Source organism: Lingula anatina, chromosome 3 (assembly GCF_051362555.1).
Source record: "Lingula anatina isolate TDL-2025a chromosome 3, LinAna3.0, whole genome shotgun sequence".
NCBI lineage: Eukaryota > Metazoa > Brachiopoda > Lingulata > Lingulida > Lingulidae > Lingula > Lingula anatina.
Window position 1 is genome coordinate 28,828,855 of NC_141769.1, and position 21,683 is coordinate 28,850,537.

Below are 21,683 nucleotides of genomic sequence, written 5' to 3' on the forward strand. Positions count from 1 at the left end.
CGCACACACTTTTTAATCAAGTCAGTCGAAAGTGCGGGAAGCGTGGTGTGATTGAGGAACCCCTCACCTTCCACACACATGCACACACACACACACACACACACACACACACGTTTCCTTTTTTCTGTGAATGACAAACCTCTAACCTAAATTTTATTTCCTGCGTGCTGTCCCTGTAATCCAGTACAGTTACCTGACCCTATGGGCCCCACCAAGTAGCTCGCACACCATTCATCAGTTTTTCTCCAACTACGATGGCAATCCCATCTCAAATTATTGCAGTTTTAATCGGTATCAATTTCTTAGTCTGTCATTAGTTTTCTATTTTTCACCGCTCCTTGACACGCCCCATTGCTATATCACAACAAGATCGAAAGTCACTTCCCACAGACAACATAATTTTTTGTCATTCAACCTTTTGTTAAAAACTACAGCAAGGTACTAAATAAAAAACAAAAGAGCCACATTTTAGGAATTTTGCATTTTAAATTATACTTATAGCATAAAGAAAAAGAAAGGAGACAATGATAAATGACAGTCGGACATGCACGGTCAGTAACACCTGTAACTTGGTCAGTTGCAACAAGAAAAACTGGTCATGACTCGTCAACGAAGAAGATTAACGATCTTTTTAACGGTCATATAAGTCCACCTGCAGGCCCGCTAAAAACGGGTAACGTGAGCAAGACTCTAGAACGGGAATGAGTTGAGGATGGAAGGAGGTAGAACGAAGGAAGTACCAATGTTTCTGAAACATTTTAAAGGTAATGTTTAAAACTTCTACGGATGTCATTTTTGCTTTGATTGTTGAAATCGACGCAGACGTGCCTTTGCTCCTCCGTTCAGTGTTAGCCCTCTGACAGTTCAGATTATCGTATTATATCGATCATCGACCGCCCTCTGTAGCACGTTACTAATCAATCAAGCGTTTCTGAGCTATAACGCACTGTCACGTGACCAAGCTTTACGAGCACCGGACTTTGAAGTGTGGGAATTTTGTGTTTGATTTCCTTTACAGGTTTCAGATAATCCGTCGCCGTGGCGCTGTGCAGATGTCTAAGACGGAGGGGAAAAAACGAGAGAGAGAAAAAGAGAAAAAAGATGGGGAAAAAGAACAGCAAAATGCTGATACCTTTAGATGTGCTGGTGGAGCTTCAAGAACGAACCTATTGTGAGTAATAAGAGCAGCGACTTCGATGTTGTATCAATCGACCGGTTATTGATACCGTAGGCGGTCCATTTCTATAACTCTGATGTTTACCTAGGATTGCGTCATTCATGTTAAGAATAACAGACTGTTTTTTGCGTCAATACACAAGTGGACAACTACAAGTAGTAGCGATATCGATGTTAATTTGATCACAGTTAAATTTTTTATTTAAATAACTATAGATTTTAATAATATTTCATTAAAGTATATAGAAACTCTTTAACCTATCATGTTTCTTTTTATTTTAGTTAACGAAACGGAATTAGAAAGTTGGTAAGTGTGGACACATATTTGCAACAAAATAAATATATTCTTTTGTGATGGAATCCTAATTGTTCACTAATTAGTAAAACCAATTATAGAAACATGAATTGACAATTGGAATGTGCGAGGTAAAGCTAAGACCTGTTCAGATGGGGACATGAATTATAGATTATATGTGTATCAGTGGCATTCTTCAGAGAACTGAAGATATTGATCTATTGTTTTAGTACCAATATGGTGGTATGTCAGGAGTTATATGTAATCAATAATACATGTAACAGCATGCTACCTAGAGAGATTGCTACCAGATATTGATATTTTGTATTAGCATTTATAGGTGTTATATTTCCGATATCTGTTAATCACTGACTGTTTCTCTTTCATTTCATCCTTTCTTCCTTCTATCCTTCTGCTGTGCCCCCTCTTTGTTCTAGATTTTTAGATTCATATAAATTCTCTCTCTTTTTCTCTCTCTCTCTGTTCTTAATTTCAGTTTGTAATAGTGGTTTCAGTCTGTTTTATCTCTCTCCCTCTCTCTCTCTCTGTGTGTGTGTGTGTGTTCTTTAGTTCAGTTAGTAATAGTGGTTTCAATCTGTTTTATCCCTGCCTCGCTCTCTCTCTTCTTTAGCTCAGTTTGTAATTGTAGTTTCAATCTGTTTTATCCTGTAGGTATGCCACGTTTAAGAAGGACTGTCCTGGGGGCAAGCTCACAGAGGAGGTGGGTTATTGCAATACATTAATTCATGTATATAAATATAAATGTATAGATATTCAGAACATAGAATATTTTACATAATTTTGTGCAAATCTGTACTTCTTCTTTAAACAGTGTAAGCTTTTTGGCACAGAGATACATAAAAGAGTTAATAATAATGGGTTTTTGCGCAGGGTTCATTCAAGCATATAACTTTTATCTTTAAAAAATTTAAAAAATATTTAAACTGAATAAGTTTTAGTAGTTTAACCATAGATGCAAAAGAAATAATCTCATCATGTTTGGAAGTTTCAGCTGAAATATTTCTTATTTTAAATAGATAAGTGTTAGTGGTTTACAAAAGAAATTATATCATCCACATTTTTTTGTTATTTTATTTTCTCAAAGGGACATGGTTTTGCTCAAGATTTTTGCTTGCAAGTTTATAACAGACATAACTTGATAAATTCAGGATTTACTTCACTCTGTGAATTTTCCGCAGTGTCTCTGGAGACAAACCACATTTGAAGAAGGCCGTATTTTCAGACAGCATTAAGAGCAATTGTAATCAACACATTCTGCTTATCTCATTTGTCAGTCTGAGGATGCATTTAACCTTACACTTTAAAACTCATCTTCCATGTTCTCTCTTCTGGAGAATGATATTTAAAAATAGAACAGCTAAAACAAAAATAAGCATTCTGCCCTTGGATAGAATACCTGTTTTAGGCATTTTTGGCCTATAAACATCTCACATGTTTGATAAAACAAATAATTCCATAATCATGTATAAATGTATATGTATTTATGTAAAAGATAAAAATTGAAAATGGTATAGAAATTAGAAAAAATATGGAAAAATAATCACCAGATTTTTCAGATGCCATCTCTCTTTTGCTCTCTCTTTCTATTTCTCTCTCACACACATACACAAATCTATAGCTCAAAAGATGCACATTTGTACCGTCTGTATCAATTTAGAGAATAATGCCTTGTAAAAGTCAGAATATTGTTTTCCTAGGAAGATATCTAAGTCAGCAGAACTGCATAATTCAGCTGTGAATCGATGTGTTCAGTTTTACCAACTTCTGTGTCCACACCAAGGAGAAATCAAGGCCACATATAATAGTAGCTATATATTTAACAGTCTGTGGCAAGACAGGAATCCTTATTGCAATATATTGCCCTTGTTTGCTTCCTTATTTTACCACTTAGATCAAAGAAAACCATACCATTATCGTTCAGTGGAGTAAGTTGAATTTAATGCCTTCTTCAAGTGCAATATATCTTGACCCCGAGGCGAGGAAAATGTTTGATACATTGATACAGGCATATATTCACTCAGGTGATGTTACAGGTATGTTTACCCCCTGTAATGGCTGAGTTCTGTTCCAGCAGGTGATACAGTGTTTGTATTACTCATTTGGTCTTGGTTTAAGTGTTAAGGTGCCTCTGGTTTATGACTGGGGGTAGTCATTAAACATGTAATAGTAGGTTGATATGTAGGGGCAGTGTTACAGGGGTTATGTACAGTGTAACTGTTAGACTGATGTTTTCTTGACATGGATTATGGACATGTATGAAATGTTTGGTCATTGAGTAACCACAGTGAAGTTGTGAAATTCCTATTTTAGTAGCATAATAATATTATAAAAAATTATCAGAATTGGAATTTCATTCACAGTGTGAGGCTTATCAATCACAACATTCCCTGTTTCAGTTTAGTAGGACTCCAATTTAAATGCAGTGCAGTGTAACTATACCTGATTTGTCAGATTTGTAGGTGTTACACAGGGTCAATCAGCAATAAAGGGAGTCTGGCTTACAATAAAAGTTTTAAAAAAAATGAATAAACAATTAACAATTACTGTTTAACATCAGGAATTATCTTTTTGGGAGTTTCAGCAGTTACCTTTATAAACACATACATATGATATGTATAAATCTGTTTTTGAGCAAAGTAAAAAGTTATCAGTAATTTTATTGCACTGAAATTTTAGTCGACTTGAAAGAAATGTACTTGCTTGTTCAATCCTCTTAAGTTGTGCTCAAAAACAAATTTACTGATAGGCATGGATATACTCATCCTTTTCAAAAATATCCAATTTTTTGTTGAAGAGATATTGAAAAAAAATTCAGAGAGTTCCATTTTAATTTTGCGACTTTCTGTCATATACTTAGGCTGAAGGTTAAATCTTTTCAAATGTCTGAACACATTCCATCTTTACTGCCTTAGTTAAACTGTATGTGTAGAGCCTTCATAAAACATCCCATGGTAAAAGTGAATTAGTGATCAACTAGTTCAGGGCAATTAAGACACTATAGCAATATATTTCCCTTAAAACTGAAAATATCGATTTAATATTATTTTCTCTTTACTCATGCCCAATCCTTGCAATGTGCTTGAGTGATGAGATGTTTGCGGTCTTCGTAGAATTTTTTCATTCTGATAGCAAATCCATGACAAGATATACATGTTTTTCATTTCAACTGCAACATATGTGGGTTTGAGCTTTAACTTCTCTTCCTTAGTATTCCCAGTAGAGTGAGATGTTATGGAAAGCACTCAACTTGTATGACAAATGTCTTTGCACTGATTATGAGGGAGGATTTATCACAATTCTAGGTGATTTCACTTCAGCTGATCACTTGCTGTCTGGTCTACGTACATGTTATAATGTGTCATTAACAGATGGCTCATCTCTTTGATATGGTATTGAAAATTGGGCTTAGTTCAGAGTTGGGATTTATTTGAAAATCTTTTTATTTTTTAATCTCAGAGCTCTTGGTGATATTTCTAAAAAACAGCAAGACAGCTAAAGCTGACAAATGTACAGACAGCCCATGTCAGTTATAGACTATTAAAACAAATGCACCTGTAATTAAAGCCATTCTGTACAAGATTTTCCTGCCAAATCTAATTTTCCTAAAAAATATGAAAAGTAAACTTATGAATAAATAAAGAAATAGATAAGTAATTAAAGCTCCTCTCATGAATCATAGCTAATCTTGCCCCTGCACTTGGAATGTTTTTTTTTTTTACTGTATCTTAATTATTTTGATTTTCGCCTGAAATCATTAGATGCCAAAGCAATATGAGCTAGGAATAATTAGTTCATGTCCCTTTTCTAACTTAGCCTGCATTAATAATTCCGGTGAGTTTAAAACAAAACAGCAACACTATCATTTCCTCCTGAGTTATTGAGGCTACAAGAAAAGTGAAAGGAAGCTGCTTTGGCGTCTGCTTTGGCTTCCTCTCCAGTTCTGGAAACGGGTACAGATTCATGTGATAGGACTTACAATGCCTTAATTAATTGACATTATAGCCTCTATGTCTGTACATGAAATGTACTCATGAATCAAAGAATGTAGTACTCTATACTTTGTAATCAAATAAAATGCTGAAATGTATTTTTTGTTTTTTCAGGGTTTCAGAAAAATCTACCAGCAGTTTTTCCCATATGGAGATTGCACCAACTTTTCTGCTTTCGTTTTCAAGGTCTTTGATGAAAACAATGTAAGTTACTGTAATAAAAGCTCAAAGTCAAAACGTTATGCCAATGTCTCAAAGACTAATGGCATTATAATTATGCAGTAGACCATGGCAAAGGAAAATGCATTTTTCTTGTCAGTTTGAGGCAGTCAAAAACTAATGTTCTCCCGTTTTTTTTTTTTTTTTTTTTTTTTTTTTGAGAGAGAGAAAGAGAGCAAAAGAGGGGACACTGGATAAGCCATCTGCTTCCAAATGGAAGTACGGATTTGTCTTTGCTAATGGACTGTATAATTAATCACCAGTATCTGTATTCCCCCATTAGGTACTAGTATTGCCCAATCCTGTTATTGAACGATGTGTAAAAGTGACAAGATGTCCTGTTTTGGCAGGACCATTACACACAGTCACAACAGATAAAACCTTTCACAGACATTTGATAAATGCTGGTATTTAAAAGTTGTTCTGTTATGTCTGGTGAGGGTTCTTAGTAATATTGTCTTCAACTCCAAACAAAAAATCATAAATCATTTGCATTGCCAAGTTTGATTTTTTTTTCAAATTATTCCCCAATCACTGTTAACTGTATGGTATTTATATATCAAAGGCTTGACTTTTGTACATAAACTGTACTGTACAAGATATTAAGAAAACAATGAAGGGGGCTGGCTGAGTCTAGACAGGATATAAATATACACTGGAATTAAAAATATCTGTTCCATATCTTTACCAAAACTGAACATTTTGCATTGGATATTTCAATTATTTGTGTACTTTATCTGTTCTGGTTGAGAGACAGCTCAGGCAGCTTGAGTGGTAGCAAGGGGAACAAAACAGATGTCAGATTTGTATCTTCTTCCATCTTAAAAAGGAGATTAGAAGATCTTGTGAACAGTAAAAGATACTTTATCTGTCAGGAGGTATCTTTGCAGTTCTTATCCTGTGGATTGAGACTTCAAGGAGCCAAGTTCACACAGCAGTGGGGGACTCTTTGGGGCAACATGTTTGACAGCAAATTATACGTTGAATTGCTTATATGCAGATATACAGGGGCAGATTGAGGCCATCTTCTGGGTCTTCCAGAAGACGGTCAGATTTTCAAGTTTACATTGATGGGTATCTATTTTTTCTGTCCGAAGATGGTCAAAAATAAAGGATGGATCAACAAAGATAATTTGGAAGGCTTTCAGAAAATATCTCTGGATCCGCCCCTAGATCTTACCAGGGAGGTTAATTAACAGCAAATGTATTCTGATAAATAGTGATTGCAGGCATAATTAACCTGTTGATAGTTTTTCAAATAACTACCTAGCTTAATTAACACATCTGAATAATAATAAAAAATATATTTATATATGTATAATTGACATCCTGAATTGCTTCACCAAATCGATGAAAGATATCAACTAAATATTTTAACAGCATCTAGCCAAGGGCAGGTAAACCTTAAACCTGATGTGTGAGACTTTATTCTTAAAAATTTTTAAAGAGTTTAATTGTTACCCTGTTTGTTATCTTAGTCTCATTGGGTGATATGTGTGACTGACTGCACTATCTATAGCTAAATAGTACTTCATATAAATCAATACAGGGTTGTTTTATATTTTAATTTTGGCATTTCCTCCTTGTTACTTTTATTGCACCATGAATCTTCACATTTGACATGTCACTTTGGGTGTCTGCGTGTTTAACAGGGAAAAATTCCCCAATTCCAAGAATAATCAATACAAACCATTTCCACAGAATCATCTCAGCACATCATCTCACTGAGGGAGACATTTCTAGGAATGTTTCCCAATGATTTTCTCAGTAAGGTAGCAGTTCAGTTGTAAATGTACATACATATTCACACAACAAATATTAATGGTCAGAATGCAAGCACTCAGTCAGGTCGTCTCATGAAAATTAATTGCATTTTCTTGGTATCATTTCCTATTCTCATTTCAAACCATGAGGAACATAACAATGGGAAAAATAATACTTCCTGAATACCTGAAAACAGGGTTTTATTTATATTCAGTATTTTTGAAACAGTCATTTAAGTCACTGCTTGGTGGCAGCTAGTTGCTTGGAAAGAATTGTTGGGGATCAAGCTGTGATGATAAATTGTCAAAATGCATCCGCTTCAGAAGTTTGAGAGATATTTACAAGCTGGTGTGGAGATATAAAATCCTTAATCATTCTAGTTGCTGGATTCCAATATTTTTATTACTTTCATACCCTAACCCGTACTGTGTTTGAAAGGTGTACCAATTCAATGCTCCTTCCAAGCGTGACTAACTACAACATTCTTAACCTTTGGAGTTGATCTTCAAAACTTCTACATGTGTGGCATAGCTGGTTCTATCTGCTGCTCCTAATAAATTGGGCGTCTGGCAGTGACGTTGTTTGTAGTAAATCATAGTTATTTTTGTGGAATATTTGATATTATGTATGTGTCATTAAGATTGGTATTACAGCATGTGGTAGCTAGAAGGAGTCACACAGGGTAAAAGGGATCTTAAAAGCAGGAGCTGCATTAATTGTTTTATTCTTATAGAGACTTTCCAATCATTTTATTATAGCTTGGGAAGATTTTGTGTCTTCTATTTGGGTGATGTCTCAAAATATACAAAAAGAAAGGTAAAGAGTAATTCTTACCGTTGAAAAGCATGAAAGCCTAAAAGAAATTACGGTTTTGTTACTTTGAGTTACACAAGGGGTAAATTTCTTGTCAGATCTCTTGCCCTAGAGATCAGTGGAGGCTATATTTTGTTTTTAAGGATTCTGCCTATTAACTACACACCTGAGACCTACACCTGAATATTTGACATTAAGGTGTATTAACATGACCACCTGCTCCCACAACATGTGTATACAATAAACCAAACATGGACACGTTAAGTAGTGTACTGACGTATATCCTGGAATTTCTAGCTTGTTGTTGGTATGTATTGGTATGAATTATCTGAGTGATGCCAAACCAGATGTCATACGTACCTTGGAAAAAATAATTTAAGTAATGAGAGAGAGAGAGAGAGGAAAAGTTTGATATGAAAAATGAGGTTTTGAAAGATGAGGTGACAAGAAAATTTAGTATATATCAGCTGCTGCTCTCTAATTTACTGGTATCATTTTTACCATGATTGCAGCCCATTTAATCATAATCTTACAATGAATAAAATAATGAAACTTTAAAGAGAAATGTGTAAACTTGAATTAAGTTACATGTATTTATTGAACAAAATGCCTTTGGCTAATAAATTGTATATTTCTGAGTGAAAAGCAATGGTGAATATCATTTGGACAAAATTTTCATCCTACAACAGGATCACACTTCATGATTCTAGATAAATTGTTCCAGAAGTTTTATTCCTCCCAAAATTTAGGAATAGAGTTTGGGGAGAAGTTTGTTTGAAAAAAAAATGTTTCTGGCATCACAGACCCATTTATTTCCCTTAAGCCCTAAGTAACTATTTTTTTAAGTGAATCAGTTATAAGGTTGATAAAAAAAATGAATTATTATCCCGATTTCCAGGCAAAGAAATTAACTTTCAAGTTTTTGTGCGAGTTTTACATTATGGGAGTGAGCTAAAAGCTTTTTGATCACAGATTAATGAATGGATTTCAGCTCTCTTCAGGGTGTGTTCACAATGAATATATCCTACTAGCTGATCTGTTACTCAAATTGCATTCAGTTATAGTTCTCACAGAGTTCGTTTGAACTACTTAGTACAATAGACTCATTGTGAATGTATCCTAATTCTTGTGTTCTATTTTCCAGGACAATCAAATCGACTTCAAGGAGTTCATCTGTGCGCTGTCTGTCACATCCAGAGGCAGTCTAGATGAAAAACTGGAATGTAAGGCAGATATATTATTTATCATTTTTGCATTCACTTTTTATGTACTGAAAAGAAGTTAATGGTAGAGCATGCATATAGGGTCTAATCCAAGAAATTTGAAAAAAGAGCATTTGTTTGTTGTCATATGTATACACAGTTTCTGAAAAGTTGGCACACCTTAAAAGTTTAACTTTTTTTGTCATTTTGGGGTAGTTTATTTTATATCTTCAATATTGAGATTATTGTTTGTTGCACTCTATTCAGTAGTCTAAATTGACACATGTTAAGCCATATACATATTGGCAATTTTCAGAGGCCCGTATTAGTTAATTGTTGCCAAAACCATAAGTACTACATGGGGTGTAAAAGTTAATACATATCTTTTCAGATTTTAGTTTACATGTATTGAAAATACTAGATACAAATTTAAAGCAAAGTGAACATATTTACATGTAATTGTTTTCCAGGGGCTTTCAAACTGTATGACCTGGATGGGGATGGCTTCATCACGAGGTCGGAAATGTTGGCTATAGTGGATTCCATATACAGTATGGTGGTAAGTAAAGGTGGACCAGGAAGTCAATTATCTACCTGATCATGATTATGTAAAATAAATATATACAATAATTGCTCTAGTTTGGGGCAGTTGCCTTGTATGTACCGGAGCAGGTGATAAAATTAATGCTGCTGATAAAGCTGCTGATCCTTTGATTTTTTAGGGATCCCGTCTCCCCACCACCCTGCCATTAAGTTACTCAATTGTTATCATTCAATCTTTGACGTAATGTTTCCCACTTTAGGCACATGTACAGAGATTGAAACAATAGAGTTTCTGGTCACATCACATTACGTAACAATATTTTTTGATAAATCACCATATCTGAACTATATCCTATTTAAAAAACTTGTACCTCTGGGGAAGGTGCCCTCATTTACTCATCTTGGGAGGTGGTGAAGGCTGTTCTTAGGTTGTGTTTGATTTATGTTTTTGTATAAATCATATAAACTTAAAGGGTGGTTTACATTTCTGTATACAATATATAAACTCAAAGGATCAATGGCTTGAACGTCTAAATTGAAATTATTTTGCCTCAAAGAACTATTTATGTCATTTGCCCATTCTCTCCTTTTCAGGGTAGTCAGGCCAAGCTCCCAGAGGAAGAAAACACTCCAGAGAAAAGAGTAAACAGAATATTCAGTGCCATGGACAAGGTAAGAACATTAGAATTTTGCAAGACACATTATGCCTTGTATAATTTATCTTTGGCCATTTCACTGGAATTTTAAACTCAATGATCAGTAAATGCAGTATTAATGGGTTAAAGCACCACTGTTTTGTATGAAAATTGGATGCTTTGAAATCTTTTTTTTTTTTTTTCAGAACAGAGACAATTTATTAACAATGGAAGAATTTCTGGAAGGGTGCAAAAATGATCCCACAATTGTCCAAGCACTGACCCTCTATGATGGCCTCGTATGACACAGTGAAAAGATGTCTGGAACTGCCTGTACCTACAGCACTGTTAGGCCGCAAAATGTCATAGATCAGACATGATTTTGGGTTGTAAGAAAAAACTAGGAAGAAATGGTTCATCAGCCTTTCGACCAGTGATCAGAAGCTCAAGTCAGAAAACCATCAAGAAAAAATTGGATTTCCCATTTAGATCTGTAAAAAAAATCAAGTCTGGTTGATGGATATCTCTTTGTCAATGTGATCAGTGAAATAAAACTCCTACGCTGATATCTCTTGACGTGATAAAAAAAACATGGATGTGCACAACATGGGGCTTCATCACTTTATTTGAAAAGACTTCAGTTAAATTCATTAGTATGAGGCTATTATCAGTCAAGGATTCAGACCCCATGCTGGTCACCTCAAAGTTTACTTTTCAAGTATGCTGTAAACATGCAAATGTGGAGTTTTGGAAATTAAGAAGCTGGCATGCATCAGGGCTGAAGCTTTGGATCAAACAACATCAAGGTTCATGTTCACAAGTTAAGAAAACTGGAACATTTTTTCTAAGCAGAACATCAGACAAAGGAAGCTGAAGGAAATCATGTCTTATTATGAGTTGCTACTCCAATATTTAGACATGTGCTAAATGCCCTAGCTAAACAATAACTGTAATGTTGCTTAAATCATCATAAATACTTGCCTTAACCATTTTCATTTCAGGGAATGCATGCACAGATCATATCCTTCGATCATTAATTTTGTCGTGAATACCATTGCAACTGCTTTTGCTTCATTATTTTGATGTATAAAAACATCAGGTTGATAATAATTATTGTAATTAGGGCTGCAGTCATTTATATCACAATTCATCACTTAATTCACTTTATCACAATTAACGGTTTTATAGAATCTCATCTTTTAAAATTAGCTTGTTTTATGCTTCTATTGGTGTAAATAATTATCCACATTTTTTGTTTGTAAATGCTTTACTTTAACCACTGTAAAGAAACAAATATTCCATTCTTGAATTTTGGTTCAATTCTGTGCATAATTTAAGAAAGGTGCAAACAGACATGCCAAAATAAGTTCTGGTAATGCGGGAGCATATGCTGTGATGAATCATAAAAGCAGTGGTCATGTTTTAAACTAGAAATTTTTAGGTTAATAAGTACTTCTATTAAGAAAATCTTGTATTATGATTGAAATTGTACAGAATGTTTAAGGTGCAGATAATGTATGTAATTAAATGATATTTCAAACTTCAAAGTGTTTGTTTCTGTTGAGGTTAAGAGAACTAATTGTAATATTTGTCAAATAATTAACATGCATCATAGCGAACCAGTTCATGTGTATACCCCAATACTATGATGGGCCAGGAAAGAAAAGTCTTACATTATTTGCTTGCAAACATTTCTTAAAAACTTCAAAAATGAGCATATGCTGTCTACACTCCTTTAAAATATAATAAGTCTCATGGTTGAAAATGCATTCTTATTACTTGAGAGTGCACCACTCCTCCCTCCAACCCCCCCCCCCCCCAATCAACTCTTCTTACAGTAACGACAATGTCTGACCACATAACTTGAAGGCCAGCTTAAAAATCTGACCAACCAAAATAAAAGCGTTCAATCTGATATAGTTTATTTTACCATATTTATCTAAGAACAGTCTGTACATTCTGCAAACATCTTAGTGGGACACATAATATATAAATGAACAAAACAATAGATGGGCTACAGGTGGGGGAACTTGATCTCAACACATAGCGTAGACCACCCCCTTCTCTTAATCCAACAAACATATGCCATTCATTTCAAATATGTTGATGACTAAAGGGATGGCAGGAAGCATGGGCTGGTATCTTAGGGTGCATTCCCAAAGATTTAGATGGATCCAGAGATTTAGATTTAGATCGACCTAACTCCTTGGGGGTTCATGCTAAATTGCAATCAGCCGAGCGTGCACCATAGTTAATTACCCCCTTACAGCTTTCAGTAGGCGGGACAGACACTTAAGCTGGCTAAGCTGACAGTAATCTAGTGAGACTCCCCACAGGGATAGATCGATCTAAAATCTATGGGAATGGGGTCTTAGAGATGCTGCAAAGGTACTCTTAAACTCTGGATATACCCTGAATTTAGCAAGGTACTGTGTCTAGACACACAGAAACAGGCATGGAGATGATACAGGTTAGTTTCTAGTTAACTCTGACTCTCAGGGTAGAGCCACATTAACAAAGACTGCATTCCCACAGATTTTAGATCGATCTATCCCCGTGGAGAGTCTCACTAGATTGTTGTCAGATTAGCCGGCTTAAATGTCCGTCCTGCCTACTAAAAGCTGTAAGGGGGTAATTAACTTTCGTGCGTGGTCGGGTGACAGCAATTTAGTGTGAACCCCCAGGGAGTTAGGTGGATCCAGATGGATCGATCTAAATCTGTGGGAAACCAGTCAAAGCCACTGTTTCAATATAGTTTTGCTATTGTAAAGAGAAAAAGCTAGAGTGGGTAAAACTTGTGGTATGGAAATACCTCTGCCTAAACCTTTTAAGTACAAATTCATTCACACAGACTAATGGCATGGCTTTGTTGGGAGTTAAAATGAAACTGTTTAAAAAACATAACTTTCACATAAAACAAAAAAAGCTTGTTTATTTGCGAGAGAAATTAAAATCTGATATTTCAATTGCTTCTGATTATGTCACAGTGTCTCTTGTTTTGCTATTCAAGATATTTAACATTCAATTCTTCAAACTGCTCTGAATATCAAGAAAGAACCATGACAAACAACAACTTTGATTTAGGTGTTCCTTCAAATATACTCAAAAACAATTCCTTTTATATATAATACTTCATGTACTGCTACAAGTATCACATTTAAACACAGCGAGCCCTCAGTCAGTTATATGTTGCCATTCCCTCCTAAGCTTGCCACAAAAACACTGAGAAATAAATACTGCTGTGTTTCACCACAGATTCTCTGTGTCACCAGCTGGGTAAAATATGGGACATGATTTCCACTATCAAACTTGAGAACATTGCTCCCACTTAATTCTGAACATTCTTTCTTATTGTTAGCAGAATTTCATTTCTAAATAATAAATAATAATAAAAAAAATAAACAAAAAATGACATCTATTAAATTAAATTAAATTAAATACAATTTTCTTACATATAAAAGTACTATAAACTGACTGACAAGTTTCCATAAAGACTGATGGAGCCATATTTTACAATGCCTTATATACTGGGCTTTTACCATTCCCTCAATTCTTCCAATCAAGTATACATCAAGTGTTCACATTAATACATCATTCAGCCTGACAGGGATGGTGCTGCTGCACACAAAAGGTGTATTTTTACTTTTACTTTTCAACACAATACATATTATCTCAGTCTAGCATCCAACGCCCTGTCAACACTGGGGAATACTGACTAAAACAGCTGGATATACCATGCCGATTGCCTTCACTAGTCGTACTCATGACTGGCCTCTCTCTGCTTGGGTTGTGGCCTGGCTTGTGTGACCTCGTGGTCATCTCTGTCTGAGTGTTTTATGTTGACCTTGGTAAGAGTGTCGTACATTCCAGTGTGGGTCAGACTGAAAAAAGAGACACTGTCTTATTCAGAGCACTCTGTGATGTGGAAAGAGAAAAAAGGGCTCGACTCAAACTTCCTTAAAACTATTTATTTCAACTGTAGCAAGTAAATGTAATTTGAAAAAAAAAAAAAATAAACATGAACTCATGGTGCTCCTCATTAGAAGTAACTCTTCATTTGGCCGTATTCAAATAAAGAATACCACCTACATGCAACTACACTTACCCCCCCCCCCCCCCCCACTCCCTCTAAGAGCTCCATACTCACACTTCCTCCATCTCCAGCTGTTCCTCGTCCTCCTCCGTTGGCACTTGTAGATATGGGTTGTTATCAGCTGGCTGGAACTTGTAGCCAGTGATCACAAAGAAGATGAATGTGGCCAACTCAATGAACAACTCTGAGAACCATGAGTAATGGAATGGTACTGTAATCTTAAAACAGAGAGGAAACATATTAAAATCAATCACAATGGAAATATTCTTTCTGGTACCAACTCATAACTAAAAATACAACTACTGCCACAAGGAAGGCAGCTGAGCTGAGAACCTGATGGGCTAAAACTCTTTTTATACCTATTTTCTTAAAATAATTTGCCTTAAAATTCCAAAGACTTAGTCATATATTAAAAATCACACTATTTCTAACCATTAACCAAGGTGACAACAATAACGGGTACCTGAAGAAGTGAACTCTTACCTTTAATAGATATACAACTATCCTGGTGGAATAAATATAACATACAACCTGAAATGTAGGATTTTGCAAAACATCAGCATAAAAATTAAATATAAACTGGGGTAGCGCTAACACTTGCAAGTTTAGTCAAATGCTAAAACTGACTTAAAATGGCTAAACAAAATAGGTTAATTTGACCTTGTTTTAGTCAAATTTAAACCAATTTGTGAAAAAGGTAATGAAAAAGTAGTGATTTGGCTAAGTGAAAAAATAGCTAGCGCTACCCCAGATAAATATCTAAGTATAAATAGTTGTAATATCAATAATATGTAAATACCAATCATAAAAACTTAAACCTCTAATTTCTCTAAATATAACTTGCGTGGGAAGAGCTTTACAGGGTTGAATACCTGAATAAATTTCAGTAAACTGCCAACTAGCTAACCCTGGGTGGGTATTATACTTACAATAATGTAAAAATGCCTAAATAATTTAAGTTTATTTAAATTCATGGCTGCTTTTCCATCAGTCTGTGAGGCATCATGCAGATGACGAATTGACCTAGAAATAAGATGTGAGCATCTCTTAAAAGGTGCATGTAGAGACCATGTGTGAATTAAAAAATTGTATTGTATTACAAAACACAGAGAGAGAGAGAGAGAGAGAGAGAGAGAGAGAGAGAGAGAGAGAGAGAGAGAGAGAGAGAGAGAGAGAGAGAGAGAGAGACTGACTTACCACACTACAGGGAAAAGTATGGCTCCACAGCACAGTAAGTCCACTAAAATGAGTATCTCATTCCAGTAAGAGTACACTTGAGAGCCCTCCTCAGTTTCTTCTAATATAATCTGTGCCACATTAGTCAAAACCTGAAACACAGACCAGTATATCTCCATATAGTAAAAAAGCATGACTTAATTTATGGAAAATGATGACTGTACAATACTGAGCTTATTAAAGAGACAGTAAGAGGGAATTTCTTTGACTCAGAAATCAGAATTTTCTTATTAGATAGCCTGTACCATTGCAGGTTGCAGACTTAATCCTCTCCTAACAAGATGCAAACCAAGGCTATTTCCGCCACATGCTTTTTAAGGACTTTAAGCTTGTTAACTAACTATATACTTGTAGATAAAAGATTGCAAAATATATGTCTAGTCATATTACGTGAGCATTGACTGCACATCACAAGCAGAGTAAGTATAAGAGAAAGACTATGTAACAAGTAAATAAACATGAGCTCACTTGTAAAGAAATTGCCACCAGAATGATTTTTTTGTCTCTGTCTGACAACATGTGTTTGACAAAGGCCCAACCTGCGCCAATCAGAGCAATCACAGTGAACAGAAGGACACCTTTCAACCTGAAAAGAAATTTAATACTGGTAGATTGTTTACAAAAATAAATAAATAAATAAATGTTCCTGTAATCTCTATTACAATTTTATTTCAAAAAAGACCAACTTTGTTTTATAATACCAGTCTGTGCCAAATAAGCCTAATGCTACTTGCCTTTTGGGCAATCAGGGTCTAAAAGTTGGCTGGTAGTGTATATAATTATTATAATATTAACTTTTATACTAGCTCAGTGTCTCTTGGGTAGGCTATTGCCGTGGGCTTGTGCCTAGAGGTGCTGAGTGTAAAACAATCACACAGAATTCCTGTATGTACAATGTTCAATGTTACTTACAGGTGTGTGATGTAGTACAATACAGCCCAAGCCTCTTCATGGTAACCAAGCTTACCAATAAAATGGTAGTTAATCTGAAAGAAAAGGATTTAATCAGTACAAAATATAAAACATGAATATAAGTCAGTCATTTGCAATGGTATGCATTTTATGTCAATTAGGTATTGCCAACCTGACAGCCTTATATGACTGGATATAAAATTACACTGAGTCCTTTTGGTCATTTCACATAAATTTCTATAGAGAATATTAAGATGTACTGCAATAGCATTCACTCTGTCCTATAAGAGAGTACCTTATTTTCAGAGGCATTTATATTAATCATATCTATGCATTATATTGTGCTCCTTTATAAATGACACAGATACAGTTTCTGATAAAGACAAAAATACCATCCACTCATGTCTACCTACAGCATGGAACAGGAAAGAGACAGATTTGACAATCATGATGGCAAACATCAGGTAATGGATCTTGTACACTTCACTCCTGCAAAACAAAGCAGTGCATCTTTTTAATAATTAACAAATATAACTCAAACATTCAATACAAACACCCGTCTTACTAGCAATAGATAAATTGACATAACAGATATATGGGAATAAAACAAATTAGTATAAAAAATGTGTTGTTCATCCCCAGCATATATAAATCAAATATTCAATACTGAAATTTATGATAGAAACAAATCAATATAAGAGACATATATAAAGAAAAAAATAGTAAAATAAATATAATATCTTGGTATAACAAATCATAAAGGGATGATTGTAGTAAGGAAAATAATCTTCAAAAACAGAGAGTAAGCTATATGAAGTTGTCATATTCTACATAACTAAAAAGCAGAATTCTTGATAAAAGCCCGTGTTCTACTTACTTGGACTTCCTGAGCATGTAGAGCCAGACAAAGCTGGTCAATAGGTACAGAACACAGAATGAGAAGTAAAGAGTAGGAAGTGGCACATTTCCAACTGACAGGAAACTATCCGGGTTCCTCTCCACAATATGAAGCTGAAAGAGAACATCTAGTTTTTAGTTTTAACTAATTAGATGTTAAAACATCTAATTGCTGCAGTGAGGGGGTCACAAATTGGGGCACCATTAAGAAAGCCAGGCCTCGGTTTCAGTGCCGACAGTTTTTTCATAAATGCCTTTTGTCAAATCCAAACTCTGGTGGTGTTTGAATGAAATTTGCCTCACTAAAATGTTAAATGGGTCTATTAAATATATCAATCATATGCATTTCTTTGTAACCATTGTTTTTTCAGTGATTAATAAAATAACATCTTAAAAAAGATCTTTAGGCACTGCAGTGTATTGTGCTCCATAAGGAATTTTAACCATCAAACTAACCGTCAAATTGATTGCAGCTTTGTCTTCATCGTTAGTATTAGGACAGCTGTGGAAGTACAAGTTATACAGTCCCTCTTCTTCTGGGTTATGGATTTCAACACGGAACTGGAATATATATGAACAAAACGTGTGAAAATGAATTCTAAAATATAAGGAAATATATGTCTTTGTCTTGGTATGTCTCAGTTTCATCAGCCTTATAATTTTCCATCCATGTTATTCACAAAACTATGTGCTACCAAAAAAAGATATTTATAAGTAGAAGATAAATTCATTTCAAAGTGAAATACTTACAGAAGCCTGCCAGATCATTTCTCCTTTCTCATTCTCTACTTCATTCAAAGGTATTGAGTTTACCAGTTTAGCTGCTGACTCAGCAGTGCTCTCACTGGTGTCATTACTGGCTTCTGTTACACTGGGAGCTTCAGTGGCTGCCTGGAAGTTTGATATTAATACAGTTAGCACCCATCCATGAAGAAAATATTCTTGGTAGTGGAAACGAAGCAATATATCTGGTTAGTGAAGTTACACAAAAATTAAACTTGACATGCATTAAGATAATTATTATATATATATAACAGTCACTAATATTATAACTAGATGTAATACTTCAAGAGTTACAAGACGGATTTTGAGCTATAATATTGCCTTAGTAAAGATACTTACAGTAGATGCTACTGCCTTGCTTTGAGTGGGAGCAGGGGCTGAGGCAGGTGAGGGACTTGGGGTTATCAATACTTTCTTGGTAGTTGGGGTGGGTTTAACAAGAGCATGTTTTGTTGTTCCAGTAACTGTCTTGGTGTCATTACCAACTCTGTCGGGGAACTTTGTCGTTCCTTGTGCTTCTACCTTTCTTCTTTTTCTGCTGTGAGAACCTGCGGCTGTGGTCACCCCTGGGGAAAACGCCCCTGGGGAGGACACCCCTGGGGAGGAGGATGTCCCTGGAGAGGTCACCTTGATGGTCAACTTCTGCACGTCTGTTCCAACTCTTTGTATGGTAATTCTGAAAATGAAAATGAAATAAAAATTGTATAAAACTTATCCAATAAAATGGCTCTAACATGCCCATTTATTTTAATTCTACCTAGAAGTGGAAAAGGGGAATTCTGATTCCAAGCCACCAGTACTGTTATTTATTACTTCTGACTGAAATGAAAAGACTGACAATACAATTTACCTGCTATGCTCCTTTAAAACCATGTGCTTACTACTAAAACAAAATAAGTTAGGTCTACCAAATAAGTTAAGTCTACCAAACTTGTCTAGAGTTACCACTCCTTAATCAACTTAAATCAACTTTGCCTGGCTTTATATTCAAAGTTTAAAAACTGAAACCAACCTTCTGTTATCCAAGTCAAACCTGAAGAAGGTGACGGCCACATTCTTGTCCTCTTTATCTGTGCTATCCATTAGTATACAAGCTGTTTGCTCTTGTTTTTCCTGAAAACATGAATTATTTCTATTTTATCACAAACAGAGAAGGCATATAAATTTTCCTATATTTACAGTATTATTAATAAATTGGACTTTGATCTTGAACATTATACTTGCTTATACCAAGGAGTTATAAAGAGAAAGTCTCTTATAACTCCTTGCTTATACTTATGAATATAGTCAATTGGAAATTTAGGAGGTTTGATGTATAGCTAATGACATTTTCATATTGAAAAAAAAAAAGAAAATCTAAACTGTTCCACTGATATTTCAGTGTAAGTAATGTTATCATTTAAGCATGTCCCCATTTGTGATAACCACAAGTTTTTTAAAACACCCGTAAATGACAGCCTCATGAGCTGATATATACAATGCCCCTGCCAAATTTCAATTATAGATGTATGTATCAGGGTTTCCCCATAAAATGCCATTAAAAAGATTCCATCTGTCATGCAAGAAATACCACAGAGTGCCCTATAGGGTGCATTCCCATAGATTTTAGATCAATCTATCCCTGTGGGGAGTCTCTCTAGATTACTGTCAGATAATCCGGCTTAAATGTCCATCCTACCTACTACAAGCTGTAGGGGGGTAATTAACTTCCATGCGCGGTCGGCTGACTGCAATTTAGCGTTAACCCCCAGGGAGTTATGTCGATCTAGTAAGACCGATGTTAATCACTGGGAATGCCCTCATATATGTGTTAACTTACCCAGTAACTGGAGATACCACTGCTGCTACTTTTATCCAGGGTAAAGCCAAACTGAAATAAAAAGTAGGTATGAGTATTCATAACATTTTCAGACATCCACTTCAACTTAATCAATAACTATGCTAAAAACTCAAAAACACAGAATGTATTTATTTGATTCCAAAATTAGGAAAATTTTTCAAGCTTTTTTCTTTGAAAATTGTTCCACATAAATAAGTATGTAAGACATCTACAACAGCTAAAAAAACTACATGATATTCTATCAGTCCTATGATTTAGGAAACAATGCTAGTTCTTACTGTTCCTTCCTGCAGCTTCAAGGAGCTGTCCATCCTGTAGGTGAAGGTGGTCATGTTGACATCGAGGTAGCCACCTTGCAGGAAGCCAAAAGTGCTGGACACAAACTGAGCTCTCTTGTCATTCTGAAACAACAGTTTATTTACAGCAAAATACCACAGGTAACTGGGCAACACATGTGGCAGTTGGGAAAATTAATTGTTAAGTTTGAGTAAGAAAGGATAATTTGATTTCACAATATGGTTAAGGAAATTTAATTTATTTTGATATATAATGCTTTCTTTTTTCAAATGGCTTAATTAATTGATTTAAAGTTTTAATTGTGATGACTTTCAGAGACCCCCTCTGATAGTGAACATTCTAACAGAAAACTGACTCGCTTTATTTACTTTGCTCAATTGTATCAACCAGTACTACAGGTAAAGGCTATATTTACAACAAATTAGGTGCAATTAATGAAAATTCAAAAGCGTTAAAATTGATTAACTGTAAAACCTTAACCTGAAAACTTTGTTAAACGAAAGAGGAAATACAGATATATGCCCATGTTGAAAACTGAATTAATAAGTATTATAATTGCAAGCTGTCAAATAATTCTAAATTCCTTTTCTTCTCAAGAGTTTATGTACTTTTTTCTTTTTCTCTTGAACTGATCATAACAAAATGACTCATACAACACGTTTGTCACTATGCTCTACGTGGAAGCAGCTGGAGGTTGAATTAGACTGAATCGTTCTTCTATCTGCAGTGTTAAACTATACGTTTAAATTCATATCACACAAATAAATCATTTACCTTTATCGTCAGTGTGTGATTCCTGCACCTACATTCGTCAAATATGACAAGACCAAGAAAAATTATCCGCAAAATATATTTTGTCTGCCTTTGATCGGCCATCTTTGAAATGTAGTAGAGAGTGACGCGCGTGAAGCTTTGATAAGCATACTTCTTCGTGATGTTCAATGAATAAGCACGCGGCTAAGCCCTAT

At 35.0% G+C, this 21,683-nt stretch overlaps 2 protein-coding genes across 2 annotated transcripts; one reads left to right on the top strand and one right to left on the bottom strand.

The window, feature by feature from the left end:
- Nucleotides 1-498: 498 nt before the first annotated feature.
- Nucleotides 499-12,288, top strand: LOC106174968 (neuronal calcium sensor 1). The gene is made up of 9 exons (XM_013556749.2): nucleotides 499-764; nucleotides 1,019-1,171; nucleotides 1,459-1,483; nucleotides 2,144-2,192; nucleotides 5,596-5,685; nucleotides 9,422-9,500; nucleotides 9,950-10,038; nucleotides 10,617-10,694; nucleotides 10,864-12,288. The coding sequence occupies exons 2-9, from the start codon at nucleotides 1,102-1,104 to the stop codon at nucleotides 10,960-10,962; spliced, it is 579 nt and encodes a 192-aa protein (XP_013412203.1). The 5' UTR covers nucleotides 499-764; nucleotides 1,019-1,101; the 3' UTR covers nucleotides 10,963-12,288.
- Nucleotides 12,289-12,562: 274 nt separating this feature from the next.
- On the bottom strand, nucleotides 12,563-21,665 carry LOC106174993 (protein GPR107). The gene is made up of 16 exons (XM_013556789.3): nucleotides 21,490-21,665; nucleotides 20,697-20,819; nucleotides 20,398-20,448; nucleotides 19,591-19,691; nucleotides 18,918-19,254; nucleotides 18,546-18,686; nucleotides 18,252-18,356; nucleotides 17,776-17,909; nucleotides 17,312-17,387; nucleotides 16,899-16,972; nucleotides 16,455-16,572; nucleotides 15,948-16,078; nucleotides 15,680-15,773; nucleotides 15,234-15,281; nucleotides 14,805-14,968; nucleotides 12,563-14,538 (listed from the first exon to the last, which is right to left on the bottom strand). The coding sequence occupies exons 1-16, from the start codon at nucleotides 21,589-21,591 to the stop codon at nucleotides 14,409-14,411; spliced, it is 1,929 nt and encodes a 642-aa protein (XP_013412243.2). The 5' UTR covers nucleotides 21,592-21,665; the 3' UTR covers nucleotides 12,563-14,408.
- Nucleotides 21,666-21,683: the final 18 nt, after the last annotated feature.